The sequence below is a fragment of the Paroedura picta genome, chromosome 6 (genome assembly GCF_049243985.1).
Source record: "Paroedura picta isolate Pp20150507F chromosome 6, Ppicta_v3.0, whole genome shotgun sequence".
NCBI lineage: Eukaryota > Metazoa > Chordata > Lepidosauria > Squamata > Gekkonidae > Paroedura > Paroedura picta.
Window position 1 is genome coordinate 58985743 of NC_135374.1, and position 16747 is coordinate 59002489.

The 16747-nt window shown below is 49.3% G+C and overlaps 1 protein-coding gene across 3 annotated transcripts in view; it reads left to right on the forward strand.

The window, feature by feature from the left end:
• CLIC6 (chloride intracellular channel 6) overlaps window positions 1–16747 on the forward strand; it is a 43189-nt gene extending 26442 nt beyond the window's left edge. Inside the window, exons 3-7 of one of the 3 annotated variants that reach the window (XR_013231935.1) lie at window positions 4371–4496; window positions 4728–4834; window positions 14229–14410; window positions 14995–16557; window positions 16662–16726. Coding sequence is in view for 2 of the 3 variants with exons in the window: in XM_077342644.1 (XP_077198759.1) it covers window positions 4371–4496; window positions 4728–4834; window positions 14229–14410; window positions 14995–15156 (577 nt within the window). In the remaining variant the exon portion in view is untranslated. Of the gene's footprint in view, window positions 1–4370; window positions 4497–4727; window positions 4835–14228; window positions 14411–14994 lie in introns of all 3 variants that reach the window. The other 2 variants (XM_077342644.1, XM_077342645.1) reach the window with 2 other exon arrangements.

Below are 16747 nucleotides of genomic sequence, written 5' to 3' on the forward strand. Positions count from 1 at the left end.
AGGACTGACCGGTTTGTTCGCCTTGCAGTCCAAGGGACTCGCAAGAGTCTTCTCCAGCACCAGAGTTCAAAAGCCTCAATTCTTTGACGCTCGGCCTTCCTTATGGTCCAACTTTCGCAGCCATACATTGCAACTGGGAATACCATAGCCTTGACTAAACGCACTTTTGTTGGCAGGGTGATGTCTCTGCTTTTTAGGATGCTGTCTAGATTTGCCATAGCTTTCCTTCCCAGGAGCAAGCGTCTTTTAATTTCTTTGCTGCAGTCCCCATCTGCAGTGATCTTGGAGCCCAGGAAAATAAAATCTGTCACTATCTCCATTTCTTCCCCATCTATTTGCCAGGAATTGAGAGGGCCGGATGCCATGATCTTTGTTTTCTTGATGTTGAGTTTCAAGCCAACTTTTGCACTCTCCTCCTTCACCCGCATCAACAGGCTCTTTAGTTCCTCTTCACTTTCTGCCATTAGAGTGGTATCATCTGCATATCTGAGGTTGTTGATATTTCTCCCTGCAATCTTGATCCCAATTTGTGACTCCTCTAATCCCGCATTTCTCATGATGTGCTCTGCATACAAGTTAAATAGGCAAGGTGACAGTATACAGCCTTGCCGAACTCCTTTCTCAATTTTGAACCAGTCAGTGATTCCATGTTCAGTTCTCACTGTTGCTTCTTGACCTGCATATAAATTTCTCAAGAGACAAATAAGATGTTCTGGTATTCCCATCTGTTTAAGAACTTGCCACAATTTGATGTGCTCCACACAATCAAAGGCTTTAGCATAGTCAATGAAGCAGAAGTAGACGTTCTTCTGGTACTCCCTAGCTTTCTCCATGATCCAGCGTATGTTGGCAATTAGATCTCTAGTTCCTCTGCCTCTTCGAAATCCTGCCTGTACTGTAATTCTGTAAATAGATAATAAATAAAAATCCAATTCAGCAGGCAGGATTCAGCTGCACAATGACAATTCTTCATGTTGCATTCATTGTCATTACAAATGCAAAAGTTTCTCCTGTGCCAATAGAGTGGCCAAACATACAATCTGTTGAGCATTCCTGTTCCAGCCATCTTGCAGTTTTACCTCCCCATTCCTTTCCAGGTAATCCATACAAAAAGGATTGGAATATTTACCTTTATATCTTCACCATAAAAAGTACTAAAGCAAAAATGAAAGGTGGTAATTCAGGGGAACTAGTTGTTGGAGTGAGTCAGACAGCATGCCTGGGCGCTCAGGCTCCAATCACTCTAAGTGTGTATAGGTGTCATCTCCTTAAATGGGATGCCTCTCTTTGTCTTAACCTGGGATCTGCCCTCTGACCCCTCCTCTCTCTCTTTGTTTCTCACTTCCCCTTTATGGCTTTCCATACACACAGTGCTAGCCAAGCTGGCTATTTGTGATAGGGAAAATATTCTTTACTCTTTGCTAGGTGGGTTGATATCTGGTTGACCGCACCCAAAGGGTTCTTGTTAATGATTCATCATCCTCTCGGAGAAGAGTGACAAGAGTGCCTCAGGGATCTGTCTTAGGCCCTGTGTTATTCAAAATATTCATAAATGATTTGAATGAAGGAATAGAGGGAGTGCTTATTAAATTTGCAGATGATATTAAACTGGAATACAGCATACAGGATGATCTTGACAGGCTGGAAAACATGGCTAACTTGAATAAAATGGATTTCAGTAGCGAAAAATGTACAGGTCTGCATTTAGGTAGGAAAAATCAAATGCATCATTATAGAATGGGGAAACTTTTCTTGGCAGTGTTATGCGTGAAAAGGATCTAGAGGTCTTAGTAGAACATACACTGAACATGAACCATCAGTGTGACTTGGTGGCTAACAAGGTAAATGGGATCGGGGACTGTATCAAAAGGTGTACAGTGTCCAGATTGTGCAAGAGGTGACCTCACTTACAGTACTGTATTCAGTTTTGGGCACCACAAGGATGTAGAGAAACTGGAGCGCATCCAGAGGAGGGCAATAAAAATCTTAAGGAATTTGGAGACCAAGATGTATGAGGAAAGATTGAGAGAGCTTGTTCTGTTTAGTCTGGAGAGAAGAGGAGATATGATAGCCATCTTCGAGTACTTGAAGGGCTGTCAATTAAAGCAATGGTCACCAGCCTTTTCCGGGCTGGGGACCAAAGGGCAGGAGAGGGAGACCCGGGACCGGGGGGGGAAAGGGAGGTGTGGGTGCCAGTGGGAGGCAGGCCCTCCCTCAGCGCGATGCTTGCTGGTGGGTGCAGGCGTGGAGCTGCCGCGCCTGTGCATTTGCGACTGTGCCTCCCTCCATGGCGTGGGCTGTGCCGTGGGGGGGGGACGGAGGTGCGCCCAGTGGCGCACTGGCACCGGCACCTCCCCCCCTGTTACGGCCCAATACCGAGGGCCTCATGGCCCGGTACCGGACCGTGGCCCAGGGGTTGAGGGACACGGAATTAGAGGATGCAACATAGTTGTTTTCTGTTGCCCTGGAGGTCAGACCAGAACTAATCGGTTGAAATTAATTCATAAGAATTTTTGACTAAACATCTCGAAGAAGTTCCTGACAGTTAGAGCAGTTCCTAAGCAGAACATGCTTCCTCAGGAGGTGGTGGGATCTCCTTCTTTGGAAGTTTTTAAGCAGAGGCTAGATAGCCATCTGACAAAATTGCTGATTCTGTGAACTTACCCAGATTGTAAGTGGGTGGGTAGAATGGATTGTTTGGCTCTTTTGTCCAAGGAAATGCCGATCACCACTTTGGGGTCAGAAGGCGAATTTCTTCCAGGCCAGACTAGCCAGGAATTCTGGTTTTTAGGGTGTCGTGGGGGAGTGTTCATGTGGAGCGATATCATCTGGGTGTGGAATTGGTGTTACTGTGGTAGGCAGGTAATTGTGAATTTCATGCATTCTGCAGGGAGTAAGACTAAATGTTCCTTCCAACTCTGATTCTATGATTCTGTTCTGTGATTCTTCTTTCTCTTATTCATTTATTTATTTTCACATTTATGTTGCCATTCCCTGAATGCTCAGGGTGGTTTACAACTTTTCATGGGATAAAACAGACTTAAATTATTTTAAAGGAATTTAATAATTGACTTTAAATCAAGGAACTACTGCCTTCTGTCCGGTAGAGGAGAGGGGGGAAATAAAATGTGGTGTTGTTAAGATACTGAAATACTTCTTTTATTTATTTATTTTATTTATATACCACCATCCCCTGAACATGTAGGATATCTACTTGAATAAATGTAGATTTTTACCTTTTGGTATCATACATCTATGACAGGCAAAACTTGCTATATTAACTAAATATCCCAATAGTAATATATCATGGCAATTATTATATACAGATTCAGATAACTCAAAACCAGTTCAATATTTTCAGTAACTATTGTATACAGATGCCTCTTGCTTTGTTTGTTTACTTGTTTATTATAATTATTATACTTTTTTGCTGCTGCTCCTAGACCAGCTGGCCTGCGGTGGCTTACAACATTGATTAAAACAGTAAAAACTATTACAACACTAACCCCCACTCCCCAATTGCCTCTAAAACACCCCCCCACCAAACAACCAAATCACAGAGTGCGGCTTGCGATTGGTCCCTTGCTGCTGGGCTGACGAATTGGGAGGCGTGAAGTGCCTCCCGATCCACCCCTCCGCTGTGGCCTGCATGCGGCCGCCCACCACCATTTGCTGCCTCTACGCGGCCAGGCCAGGTCACTGCCTGGCCGCACGCCTCACACGACCTGGTGGCACCCAACGGCGCAAGCTGGCACTGGGACATGGGCAACGGCACAAGGAGGGCCCAACGGCGCAAGCCAGGACAAGTCGCCCGCCGGCCCACAAGGCCACGGCCGTAGGCCGCCCCCAGCTGTGGGAGCAGCGCCGGCAGCAGCCTGCCCACAAGACAAGCCTGCTGCGGCCGCAGCACCGGCCTCACCCCGCTCACGAACAGGCCAGCTCACCCGCCACCCCATGCCTCCAGGAGCGCCCGCTGCCGCCCGCTGCAGAAAACGCAACTCTGCGGCCCCCAGCAGTGGCGCCAACGCGACGGTGAAGCTGCCGCCCACTCGAGACCCCAGCCCGGCCACTTCTCCAACAGGTAGGCCTTGGCCCAGGGGGGGGCAGCGGCGGCCTTTCTGCACGGACCACAGCTGCCCTCGGGTGCGGGGCCGGCATCTGGAAAGTCGCCGAGCCGCCCCACCGCACTCACAATGTCCGCTAGCGCCCGCTGTATTCCCAGTACAGCGGGCTTACTTTCTAGTTGTTGAAATAATTGTTGAAATAGTAAGAATCAGTTAGATATAATATCAATGTCAAAATAGATAATTAACCTAAAATAGCTTCTATATAGTAAGACAAGGTCCTGCTCACAATTTTACCTTTTTTAGGAAGCCAGCTGACCTTCAGAATTTGGCACCAGGAACAAACCCTCCTTTTATGACTTTTGATGGTGAAGTGAAAACAGATGTGAATAAAATTGAGGAGTTCTTAGAAGATAAATTAGCACCACCAAGGTACTGCCTGTTGTGCTGGATTCGGTATATACAGATTTGATATTGTGCAGATAGTCTTGACTGTTCTGATAGACAACTGGCTTATGAAGACCATTCCACATAAATTGTTATAGTTATAATATGTTGCCAGATTTGTTTTGCCGAAAGATAAGACCCTATCAGGATTTTCCTAAGTCTCCATGTTTTGAAATAATGAATTAGGATAACGTTCTTATGTCTTAACTTTTTCAGGTATCCCAAACTTGCACCAAACCATCCAGAATCATACTCTGCAGGAAATGATGTATTTGCTAAATTTTCTGCATTCATAAAAAACACAAGAAAAGATGCCAATGAAAGTAAGTACCTATACACTTTGTGCTATTATTATCAACTTCGGGAATACTTGCTATACCTGCTTATCTCTTGAGTCCACATTCTTTGCATGTCTGTTAAGAATACTGCATGTTTCTTTTGCTATAGAGTAGTATATTGCTTGGCAGGGATGCTAATATAGTTCTAAATATACAATATGAAATCCATGAGTTGGGTTGCTGGTTCCTGACACAATTCACAATTAGCAAGGACTCACCTTTTCTTTGTTCTGCTGCAAATAGCTTTCCTTTCATAATATATTTGCTACCAGGGATTAACAGTAAAGAAGTATGGAACTAGAAATAGTTACAGGGGCTGAATAAAGCCAACATTTGTAAAGACAGACAGAATCAAGGGAATCAGTGGCCCAGAATTTGAAATAAACGTTGCAGAAATCCCCATCAAATACAAAGGATTTCAGTGCAAGTGGATAATGAGAATGTGGGGGAAAACTTGCAGTTCCAATAATACTGGGAAATGACCTGGCCTCACCGGCTAAGTTGGTGAATGTAGTACCCAGGAATAGGCCTCAGATTCAGGTTTCAGAGCTGCCTGCTGGCCAGAAACACAAGTGGTTGCTCCAGAAAACCAAATGTAGCAACTCTTCTAAACAATCACAGGTAGAGCAGTGTGAAAGATCCATGCTGCACAATTTCTCACTGAACAAAGGTAAGATGAATCTTTACAAGAGTTGTGACCAAAAAAATTCTCATAAGAAGAAGTGATAGAAAATCTTTTTGTTTGAAATCCTAGACCAAAGACTATATGAAGTGTTTATGAGGAATAAATACACAGCTGTATGGAAGAAACATAACCAGCTAGTGATCCCAAGAAAGTAGACTTGTACATTTAGCCCATTTCTGGTCATTTAGGAATCAACAAAACTAGAGAATTTAGGAATCAACAAATCTTTTCCAATTTCCCAGGGAGAACTAAATTAGCTTTGCACAAAATTGATACTGAATTAGTGGAAATATTTGGTGCTGCTCATTTTATTTTCACTTTGGTTTTGATAAAAGGGTATTGGCAGATGGCCAATACCAACCAAAGACCAACCAAAAACAGCATGTGTAACTTAGAGTTCATGATTTTGGCTTTTGGTCTTAGGAACGCCCCAACCGTGTTCTGGAGGCTCATCAAAACTGTTGAAGTGATTAAAAGAATTTGCACTTGCTTATATTGATGATATTGTGATTTTTAGTCAAACGTGGAAGGAACATCTTCAGCATCTAGCCACTGTGTTCCAAAGGATAAAGGAAACTGGTTTAACAGTAAAAAGTCTCCAAATGCCAAATAGCTATGTACCAAGTGAAATATCTAGGGCAGCACTCCCCAAAATTTTTGTGGTCAAGGACTGCCTCCGGGGCTGGGGGAGAGCCGGCGGCCTGGGTGCCACGCATGGACGGCAGCTGCGTGCAAACGCACACGCGCAGTTGCTGCACATGTGTGTTTTCGCCAGCAGGGGGCGCAAACACAAATGCACAGCAGCTCCATGCATGCGTGTTTGTGTCGCTGCCATGCCGGTGGCCGTGCCTGCCTCTCCCCCCCCCTCTCGCAGCGAGAAGTTTGCCGGGTCACGAACAAAGCAGTGGCTTTGGCGGCTGCTTTGCTCGTGGCCTGGTGAGCTTCTCGCTGCAGGGGGGGAGGCAGGGGCGGGGGGGGAGGCATGGGCAGCTGGGGGTTGACGACCCCCGATCTAGGGTATATATTTAGACGTGGGGAATAAAACCAAACAACAGAAAAATACAAGACACACTGGAATAGCCTGGACCCACAACCAAAAAGCAGAAGAGCCTTTATATCCTTGTGAGAGATTACTGAAGATTCATTACTGAGTTCAGTTCCCTTGCAACCATTGCAACACTGGAATGCCAGATCACCTTTGATCACCTCAGACAGGCATTTGGCAGAGCCAGTATGGAGGGTTCCTGACCATGAAACTCTTTAGCCTATTTACAGATGCTTCCAATACTGGGATTGGGGGCATGCTTAGCCAGATAGAGGAAGATGGAATCCAACATCTTTTACTTAAGCTTAGCAGGATGTTAGTGGAGAACAACACCTCTGTTATCAAAAGAGAAAGTTTGGTAATAGTTTGGGACATGGGGAAGCTAAAACCATACTTCTGGGGGAGCAAATTCATATTATGTGCCAAACATTCCCAATTATGTTGGTTAAACCTCCTCAGTCTTTTTAAATGTTCTAAATTGAGCACTATAGCACTAAACCAGTATATATAATGACACCATTGAGATACCTTTACTCCATGATATATTGGTATAACACTATAGAGCTCAACTTAGAATGTAAAAAAAAACAGCCACAGAAGATTTTGTGGCAAAAGAGAATGGGGGGGGGGGAAGTGACATTGTAGAAAGTGTTAGGACATTTTAAACAGTATACCACAGTGATTCAGAAGTGCAATGGGGTAGAAATGGAGGAAAGTAGTTTCCCTTGAAAATGGCTCAACCACGCTTTGCTAACCTCACACAAATGATATGAACAAGTAAATAAATCCCACTAACAGCCATTTGCTGGGTCTGCTTGAACTGAAAAATCCATTAGTGACCAGTTACTAAAATGGAATGCAAAGGCTGCTTGAAAATGACCTATGAGTTAGCTACTTGTCGGGGACCCGCTTGCTAACTGAAAAAACAGGGTGCCCTTTTGAAGAAAACGTCACGCCAGGCCTGGTGAACGATACAACAGGAACAAGCTTTATTTCAGCAACGTGGAGTCCGCTGGTATGGAGTAAGAGCTTCCACCGAAACTCCAGGTGGAAGCTCCCTTTTATACAAAACCCACCTCCTTAGGCTGTATTGCCCCACCCAGTACTTGCGGAGGGAACATGCTGATACAATCATGACTCATGCACATATGCGAGGTTTTCCGGGGTTCCTGATGGCCCATTTTCCTGGAACAAAGGGCCATCTCCGGGCCCTTGTCAAAAGGTGGAGGGGGACATTGAGGTTCTTTAGCGGCCATTGCCACCTCAACGATCGGGTGGGGCGCCCAGCTGCCGGCTTGCCTATGATCACCATGCCCTACCTCCGTGATCGCGGGCGCCTCTGATGGCGGGGTTCGGTCCGGTTCCCAAGCCACCAAGGACCGAACCACGACATTCTGCCCCCCCAAAGGTCCATTCTCCAACCCCCCGGGACGGCCAGGATACCGCTTGTGGAAACGTTCAGTGAGTCGGGGCGCAAGGACGTCCGCTGCCCAGACCCATTCCCGGTCCCCCAAAGCGAAGTCCTTCCATTCCACGAGGTACTGCAACTTCCCCCTGTGGAGTCTAGAGTCCAGGATATCCGCCACCTCGTGGTGCTCCCCCCCCGGCAGGACCTCGGGCGCTGGCGGGGAAAACACGGGGTGCCAAACGTCACCGTCCGGAGTTTTTTTTAGAAGGCTCACGTGAAAGACGGGATGGATGTGCCGGAGGTTCTTGGGGAGCTTGAGCTTGACCGAAACTTCGTTGATCGGGGCCAAGACCTCGAAAGGCCCCAAAAACCGAGGGCCTAGCTTCTTGCTGGGCAAATTCAACCGTAGGTTCCGGGTGGAAAGGTAAACTCGATCCCCCGGTCGGATCTCCTCAGCTGGTCGTCTCTTCCGGTCGGCGTCCTCTTTCTGCGCTGCCTTGACTTTGTGGAGCTGCTCCTGCAGCGACTTCCAGCAGCTCCCGGCACGCTTCCCCCACTCGCGAAGGTCGGCCGATTCCCGGGCGGGGACCTCTCCAAGCTCCGGGAAGTGTCTCAGGTCTGTCCCGTAGACGACGGCAAAAGGCGACATCTCCGTGCTGCTGTGGTCTGCGTTGTTGTACGCGAACTCGGCCAGGGGGAGCAGGGGCACCCAGGTGTCTTGATGATAGGAACCGAAACACCGCAAGTACTGCTCCAGTACTTGATTAACCCGCTCGGTCTGCCCGTCCGTCTGGGGGTGGTAAGCGGAGCTCAGCCCTTGCTCGATGTCTAACAGGCGCAGGAAAGCTTGCCAAAACCGGGACACGAATTGTGAGCCCCGATCGGAAATCACCTTGTCCGGCAGCCCGTGCAGTCGGAACACGTGATCCAGGAACATCCGAGCCAACTGTGAAGCACTGGGGACACTGGTGCAAGGAATGAAATGGGCCTGTTTGGAAAATAGATCTACCACCACCCAGATCACCGTTTTCCCCTTGCTGGGAGGCAAGTCTGTTATAAAGTCCATGGAGATCACTGACCACGGCCGGGTCGGGACCTCGAGCGGGTGCAGCAGACCTTTCGGCTTGCCAACCCCCGGCTTGCAGGTCAGGCAGACAGGACAACCACTGACGTAAGCTTTTGTGTCCCGCCGCAGACTGGGCCACCAAAACCGCCGCCGGGCCAACTTCCAGGATTTTACGAAACCGAAGTGCCCGGCGGTCTTAGCATCGTGGCAGAGGCTGAGGGCTTCCCGTCGTAGCCCTTCCGGGACGTAGACAGCCTCCCCCCTCCGCCAGAGACCGGAGTCCAAAATCAAAGAGTCCCGGAGCTCAGCCAGCTCCTCGTCTGTCCCGTAGGCTGCCACTAGGCGGTCTCGGAGCGGGGCGGTCGCCGGGTCGGGCTCCCATTCTTCCCTGGCCCGACGCCTAGTGACGACCCCCCGTCCCAGCTGCTCCTCACCAAACACGGACCTGGTGCAGGGAGCGTACCCCTCCCCATAATGCGGCAGACGGGAGAGGGCGTCCGCGAGGAAATTCTCTTTGCCGGGGATGTGACCAAGCTTGAAATTGTACCGCGAAAAGAACTCCGCCCACCTCATCTGCTTGGCGTTCAGGGATCGCGGTTGCCGGAGCGCCTCCAGATTCTTGTGATCTGTCCAGACCTCGAACGACTCCTCTGTTTCCTCCAGCCAATGCCGCCATTCGGTGAGGGCGAACTTAATCGCAAACGCCTCCTTCTCCCAGGTAGACCAGTTCCGCTCCGTTTCGGCGAATTTTCGTGAGAGGTAGGCCGCCGGCCTCAGCTGTCCCGCCTTGTCTCGCTGCAGGAGAACCGCCCCGGCTGCTGCGTCGCTGGCGTCGACTTGTACCACCATCGGCTGGGTTGGGTCGACGTGCAGTAGCGTGGGCTCAGACGCGAAAGCTTGCTTGAGGGCCAGGAACGCTGCCTCCGATTTCTCATTCCAGCCGAGCGCTGCGCTGGGCCGCGTGGCGCGAGGACCTCTCCCCTTGGTACCTAGCAAGTCCGTGAGGGGAGCCACTACGGAGGAGTATCTGGGGATGAAGCCTCTAAAAAAGTTAGCAAACCCCAGGAAGCTTTGTAGCTGTTTCCGGGTGCGGGGCCTTTCCCAGGCCAGCACCGCCTGCACCTTCTCGGGGTCCATAGCTATGCCCTGGGCTGAGATGCGGTAGCCCAAATAGTCCAGGGAGGGACGGTGGAATTCGCACTTAGCCAGCTTCACGTATAGGTGGTTTGCCAGCAGGCGCTTTAACACCTCCCTCACCAGGGTCACGTGCTCTTGGGGATCTTGGCTGTAGATCAGGACGTCATCCAAATAAACAACCACCCCCTGAAACAGAAGGTCCTGCAACACCTCATTAATTAGACTCATGAAAACCCCAGGTGCCCCGCTTAAACCGAACGGCATCACTTTAAATTCGAATTGTCCCAATTGACAGTTAAACGCTGTTTTCCACTCATCCCCCTCCCGGATGCGTACCCGGTAGTACGCCTCCCTTAGGTCCAGCTTAGTGAACAGAGTCCCTTTGCCCAGCCGGGCCAGCAAATCCGGGATCAGCGGGAGGGGGTAAGCGTTCCCCGCTGCGATGGCGTTGAGGCCCCGGTAGTCCTGGCACAGCCGTCGGGACCCATCCTTTTTCCGGACGAACAAGACTGGAGCTCCCATGGGACTGGAAGCGGGCCGGATGAAACCTCGGGCCAGATTTTTACCCAAAAACTCCCGGAGGTCCTTGAGCTCACCCTCACTCATCTTGTAGATGCGCCCTTTGGGTAGTACCGCCCCCTCTGGGATGTTGATAGCGCAGTCCGTGCGGCGGTGTGGGGGTAGCTCGTCCGCTTCCCGCTCGCTGAAAACGGCTGCGAGGTCTCGGTACTCTGGCGGGACCTCGGGCTCTGGTATCTCCTGCTGCGCCGCCGCCGCTCCCCTGGGACGCGCCGCCGTCCTCTTGTGGCTGGAATTCTCGTGGGGGACCCGATGCCGTGCACCCACCGTCAAGTCGAACTTCAGGGTCCCCGCCCGCCAGTCCACCACGGGGTTGTGTTCCTTCAGCCAATCCAGGCCCAACACCGCCCGATATCCCGCTACGGGGACCTGGATCAGCCACCGCAGCTCTTGGTGGTCCCCTATGTGGATGGCGATAGGACCCACCTCCTCCCCGAAAGGTCCCCCCTGAATCGGGCTGCCGTCCATCTGGACGAAAACCAGGGGAACCTTCCGAATGCGCTTCGGTAGCCCCAAAGCCCGGGCTATCTGGGGGTGGACCATGCTGTGGTCGCATCCAGAGTCCAAAAGAGCCTCCCCCACCCAACTTAGTCCGTTCTCCGGGTTCCGGAGCTCTAAAATTACCACGTTCGGAGGTCGCGCCTCATGCTGTAGGGGTTTTCCCTCGCACCGCGGGACCTGCTGCCCGGCGCCGTCTACAGCAGGTCCTGGCCGTTTCCCGTCGCCTGGGCGCTTCCCGGTTCGTTGCGGAGGTCCTCCGCCCGGCGTGCCTGCTGGGGGCGTGTCGCACCTCCCCCCTGGGAGAGCCCGCGGTCCTCCCCCCCTTGCCGTTGGCACGCTGCTGCGAAATGTCCTGACCCCCCGCATTTCAGGCACAGACCTTCCCGGCGTCTCCTTTCCCGCTCGGGGTTCGGGGGTCGTTTGGGGCGAGAGTTGTCGGGGCCCGGTCTCGGCGCCTCGGCTGACCCGCCTTTGGCCTCCCGGGGGGGTGCGGCGGCCCAACCCAGGCTGGCTTCCAGCTTGGCGACCACAAAACACCACCCCTCCAGTGTAGACAGATCTTCTTCCGTCCCCTTGATCACGGCCCATTCCCTGAGCTTCGGGTTAAGGCCCTCCCGGAAGTACTCGATTTGGGTCTCCTCGTTCCAGGAGAACACCTTGCCTGCTTCCCTCCGGAAAATGTCTATATAGTCCATAACCCCCCTAGTACCCTGTCGAAGTCCCTTGATCCGACTCTTTGCCTTGTCCTCAGCCTGGGGGTCCTGGAATCGTCGGCGGAGCGCGACCACGAAGTCCTGCAGGTCCCGCGTTGCCGGGTCGCCGCGCTCGGCCAACCCTAGGTACCACTGACCCGCCTTGCCCTGGAGACACGAGGCCACCCCCCAGACCAAGTCCTCGGAGTCCTCATACCGGTCTCCATACCTCCGGGCATGCGTCAGCGCGTGGAGGAGGAACTGCGGGAGGTCGTCCGGCGTCCCGTCGAAACGCGCCTTAAGCTCTGGGGGGGAACGTTTTGGAGAGTAGTCCGACCCCCTCCGGATCCGGGATTCTCGGCGTCCGCCGTCTCGTCCTGCTCCGCTCCACCGGCTACCAACTTGCCCAACGACGCCGTGCCGCTCCCTGCCTTGCACGTCGCTCCTGCGTTGGTCCGGCTCTCGCCGCCCCGTCGGCTCCCCCGCTCCCCCGAGATCCTCTGCTGTCTCGCCTCTCCGCTGGCCGTCTCGCCTACTCGGGACTGAAAACTGCTCCGGGTCGGGGTCCGGGGCCCGCTCACCAGTGCCGGGCTCGTCCTCGTCGCTGGAGACGTCCTCACTCGACGCGATCCCCTCCGCCGTTGTATTACCAGTCCCTCCGGGCTCGGCCCGAGCTTGCTCACGGGCTTCAGCTGCCTGCAAGCGCCTGGCCAAGTCCGCCATGGCCCGCCGCAGGTCCTCTAGGGATTCCTCAGGTCCTACCGGGCGAAGCGCCTGCCTCAGCTGGGTGTCCCAGGTTGGGGCCAACCCCCCAGACCTCGGCGCGCTCCCCGCCGTGCTTGGGAACCCCATGGCCCGGCGCCTTCCCTTGGCCGCCGCTGCCGAGGGTCTCGGGGTCCTGGACAGCTGCTCCTGGCCCCCCGATTTTCGGAGGAAATCTCCCGGGGACATTAAACTCATGTTCCCGGGGTTCGTGGGGGTCGAGACCGCCCCGTTGCTTGAAAACGCCATCTCTGGATCCGTCCCGATAAGCGCTCGGATGCGATGCCGACCCTGGAGTTCGGTGGGAAGCTCTTACGATGTCGGGGACCCGCTTGCTAACTGAAAAAACAGGGTGCCCTTTTGAAGAAAACGTCACGCCAGGCCTGGTGAACGATACAACAGGAACAAGCTTTATTTCAGCAACGTGGAGTCCGCTGGTATGGAGTAAGAGCTTCCACCGAAACTCCAGGTGGAAGCTCCCTTTTATACAAAACCCACCTCCTTAGGCTGTATTGCCCCACCCAGTACTTGCGGAGGGAACATGCTGATACAATCATGACTCATGCACATATGCGAGGTTTTCCGGGGTTCCTGATGGCCCATTTTCCTGGAACAAAGGGCCATCTCCGGGCCCTTGTCAAAAGGTGGAGGGGGACATTGAGGTTCTTTAGCGGCCATTGCCACCTCAACGATCGGGTGGGGCGCCCAGCTGCCGGCTTGCCTATGATCACCATGCCCTACCTCCGTGATCGCGGGCGCCTCTGATGGCGGGGTTCGGTCCGGTTCCCAAGCCACCAAGGACCGAACCACGACACTACTTCCGGTACCTATTGAGCCTAAATTTCATAGTGTCAAATCTGCAAATAAATTCCAATTCAACATTTTCATTCTTTCATTATTTCTCTTTGAACTTTTTCATGACCTCTGTAGGACAGTTTTTCCAGCTCAGGCAACTTGAAAAGGAACAAGTTAAGGAAGGTGACATTGCTAAATAGCAGAAATGTAATCCTAGGAGCCAGTTTGGTGTAGTGGTTAGGAGTGTGGACTTCTAATCTGGCATGCCGGGTTCGATTCTGCGCTCCCCCACATGCAGCCAGCTGGGTGACCTTGGGCTCGTCATGGCACTGATAAAACTGTTCTGACCGAGCAGTAATAGCAGGGCTCTCTCAGCCTCAGTCACCTCACAGGGTGTCTGTTGTGGGGAGAGGAATGGGAAGGCGACTGTAAGCCGCTTTGAGCCTCCTTTGGGTAGGGAAAAGCGGCATATAAGAACCAACTCTTCTTCTTCTTCTGTTGTGCTACTAAACCAGGAATTATAATACATTTATAATAATATAATATAATCAGACATTGTTGCAACAGAGATGCTGAACAAGAAGTAGTGTTTGGAGAAAGAAGCCAACGATACCCCCTGAAAGGCCAACTTCGCTTGATGAGTGGGTCTATTCGGGGAAAAAGAGTCCTTTAAGAAATATTTTGCTATATTTAATTTTTTTAATTTTAGATTTGGAAAAATCTTTGCTTAAAGCTTTAAGAAAACTGAATGACTACTTAAATGACCCCTTGCCTGAAGAAATTGATGCCAATAGCACAGAAGAACTCACTGTTTCCAGAAGGAAATTCCTGGATGATGATGAGCTCACGTTAGCAGATTGTAATCTCTTGCCAAAACTGCATATTATCAAGGTATGGATTCTCCCCACCCCCAGTTATTGTGCTTGCTTACCTTTGCACTAAAGTAGTACAAAGCATAGAATGAGAGATATGGCAGGAATAGCTGAAAATTTCAAGTTCTGATGATATATGTAAATTTGGTGTCTATGTCAAATTTGCCAGAAAAGCAGTTATTAGAAAATTTTAATTTCAGCCCCAATTTATATTAAATTTTTATTATGCAAGATATTTTCATTTATGTATTTTAAAATACAAAGTATTTTGTTTCTCATCTTCAGATTCAGTTATGCATTTAGCGGAAAGCACATGAAGGGAACTTCCCTTTCTGTTAAAATCTCAGTTTTCTTTAAATACTGAGCCTGAACTACCCAACAATGCAATCAATCATTTGTTTATTTAAAATGTTTAAATCATGGTCACAAAAGTTTATGAAATCCATGAAAACCTATCTGACTGTAATTTTGTAAATTCTGTATTATTTTCTGTTCCTATTGTTCTTTTTTCTCCTGTGGCCACCAGGAAATTGGGAAGAGGGAATTAAACTATGGATTACTAATGCATGCATCTAATTATTTCTTCCATTATCTTCTTTTAAGGTTGTTGCAAAGAAATATAGAAATTTTGAGTTTCCATCTGAAATGACTGGAATCTGGAGATATTTGAACAATGCTTATGCTAGAGACGAATTTACAAATACTTGTCCAGCAGATCGGGAAATAGAATTTGCTTATCTGGATGTTGCAAAAAGGATGAAATAATTCAAAATGTTTTATTTATATATTCCTTAAGTATAATGAAAAAGAAAACAGCAAAGTCAAGGGGCTCCATATGGTTTTAAATTATGAACTTGTCCAATTTTCCCAATTTAATTGTTTTATTGATCTTCACACTCAAGAATAGTTTTATTGTATATAAATCAGCGTACAGATGTGTAAATGGCACACACAAATGTCATATGTATTGTACTTAGGTACAGGATCAAAACTGAAAAAAGATTTTGAGCAATAATAAGATCCAAATTAAATAGTAATTGCAATTTTTGAATGGTAATAAATGGAAAGAATCTTTATGAAGATTCAGAATAAGAGGAATAATCAGCTCTTATGAACAGGCTGCTATATAGGATGTTTCAAAATGTGTTGTTATGGCACAGTCAGAACAACCATATGTAGTTGTCTGTTCAACCATTCAGCAACTAATGTACCCTTGCTACAGCTAATCTCCTTGCAGAAAGCCCCCTTCTCACATGTAAATTGCTCCCTTTGCATAGAAGTAGTTTGATAAATCCATCTTTTATTAAAGGACAAGGGCCTATATGGACTGCATTAACTTTTTAAAAAACTCAATGCTACTTCATACAATAAAAAAGTTGTTTGCCATGTTTCTACCTCATACACTGCCTTGAATCTCAGAGAAGTTGGCTCACAAGCAGCTCCCCTTTAAATGTTGGTTGACACTCTACAAGCCCTTGCTTAAATATTGTGGGAAGTGTCTTTCAGCCCCATGACTTTCTGTATCAGTTCATAGGAGAGGGACTACCAACAATGTTATCTGCTAATATTTGAAAATGTACTGTGGCAAGAGTTGTGTAGGATGTTTTATGAAGAGTGTTGTTGGAACTCAAAGCTGCTTGTAAGCCAGCCCCACAGTCTTGAACACTCATATTCCTTAGTCCAGATGTTGCTGGAAAGTGTAATGGTTAATCAATGGTGACAAAAGTCCAGTCCATGCAAGTCACTGATAGTTATTACTGAATCGATTCCAGGGCTGAGCCCTAGTTAGATTATGCCTTCTTGCTGTTCTTATATGACAGGAATCCAGCAGGTAAAATAGAGTGTTAAATACCCACTTCTCAAAGTTGTGTTGATAATTTTGCTTTACTTCAGAGCTATTGCCAAATTTATTCACTGATTGAAGTGTTTTTAGGTGAAATGATCTAATATTTATCTTTCAAGATAAGCATAACCACTAATAAACATAACCACCATACTATTCTGGTATTCCTATATAGTGGAATGCTAACATCAGGTTGGTTGAATACAAATCACAGGGGTGCCACCAAATAAATCCCATCCTGTGGTAAATTCTCTCTTTCAGCTACAAAACTATGGGCAAACTTTGTATTCTGTGCCTCTGTCAGGTTTTCCTCAACAAGGATGGTCTAGCCCAGGGGTAGTCAACCTGTGGTCCTCCAGATGACTATGGACTACAATTCCCATGAGCGCCTGCCAGTGTTAGTCCATGAACATCTGGAGGACCACAGGTTGACTACCCCTGGTCTAGCCAATAACTATTTGGTGATTTAAGGAATGATCATTTCAACATCCACATGATTGTTGAACACTTGGC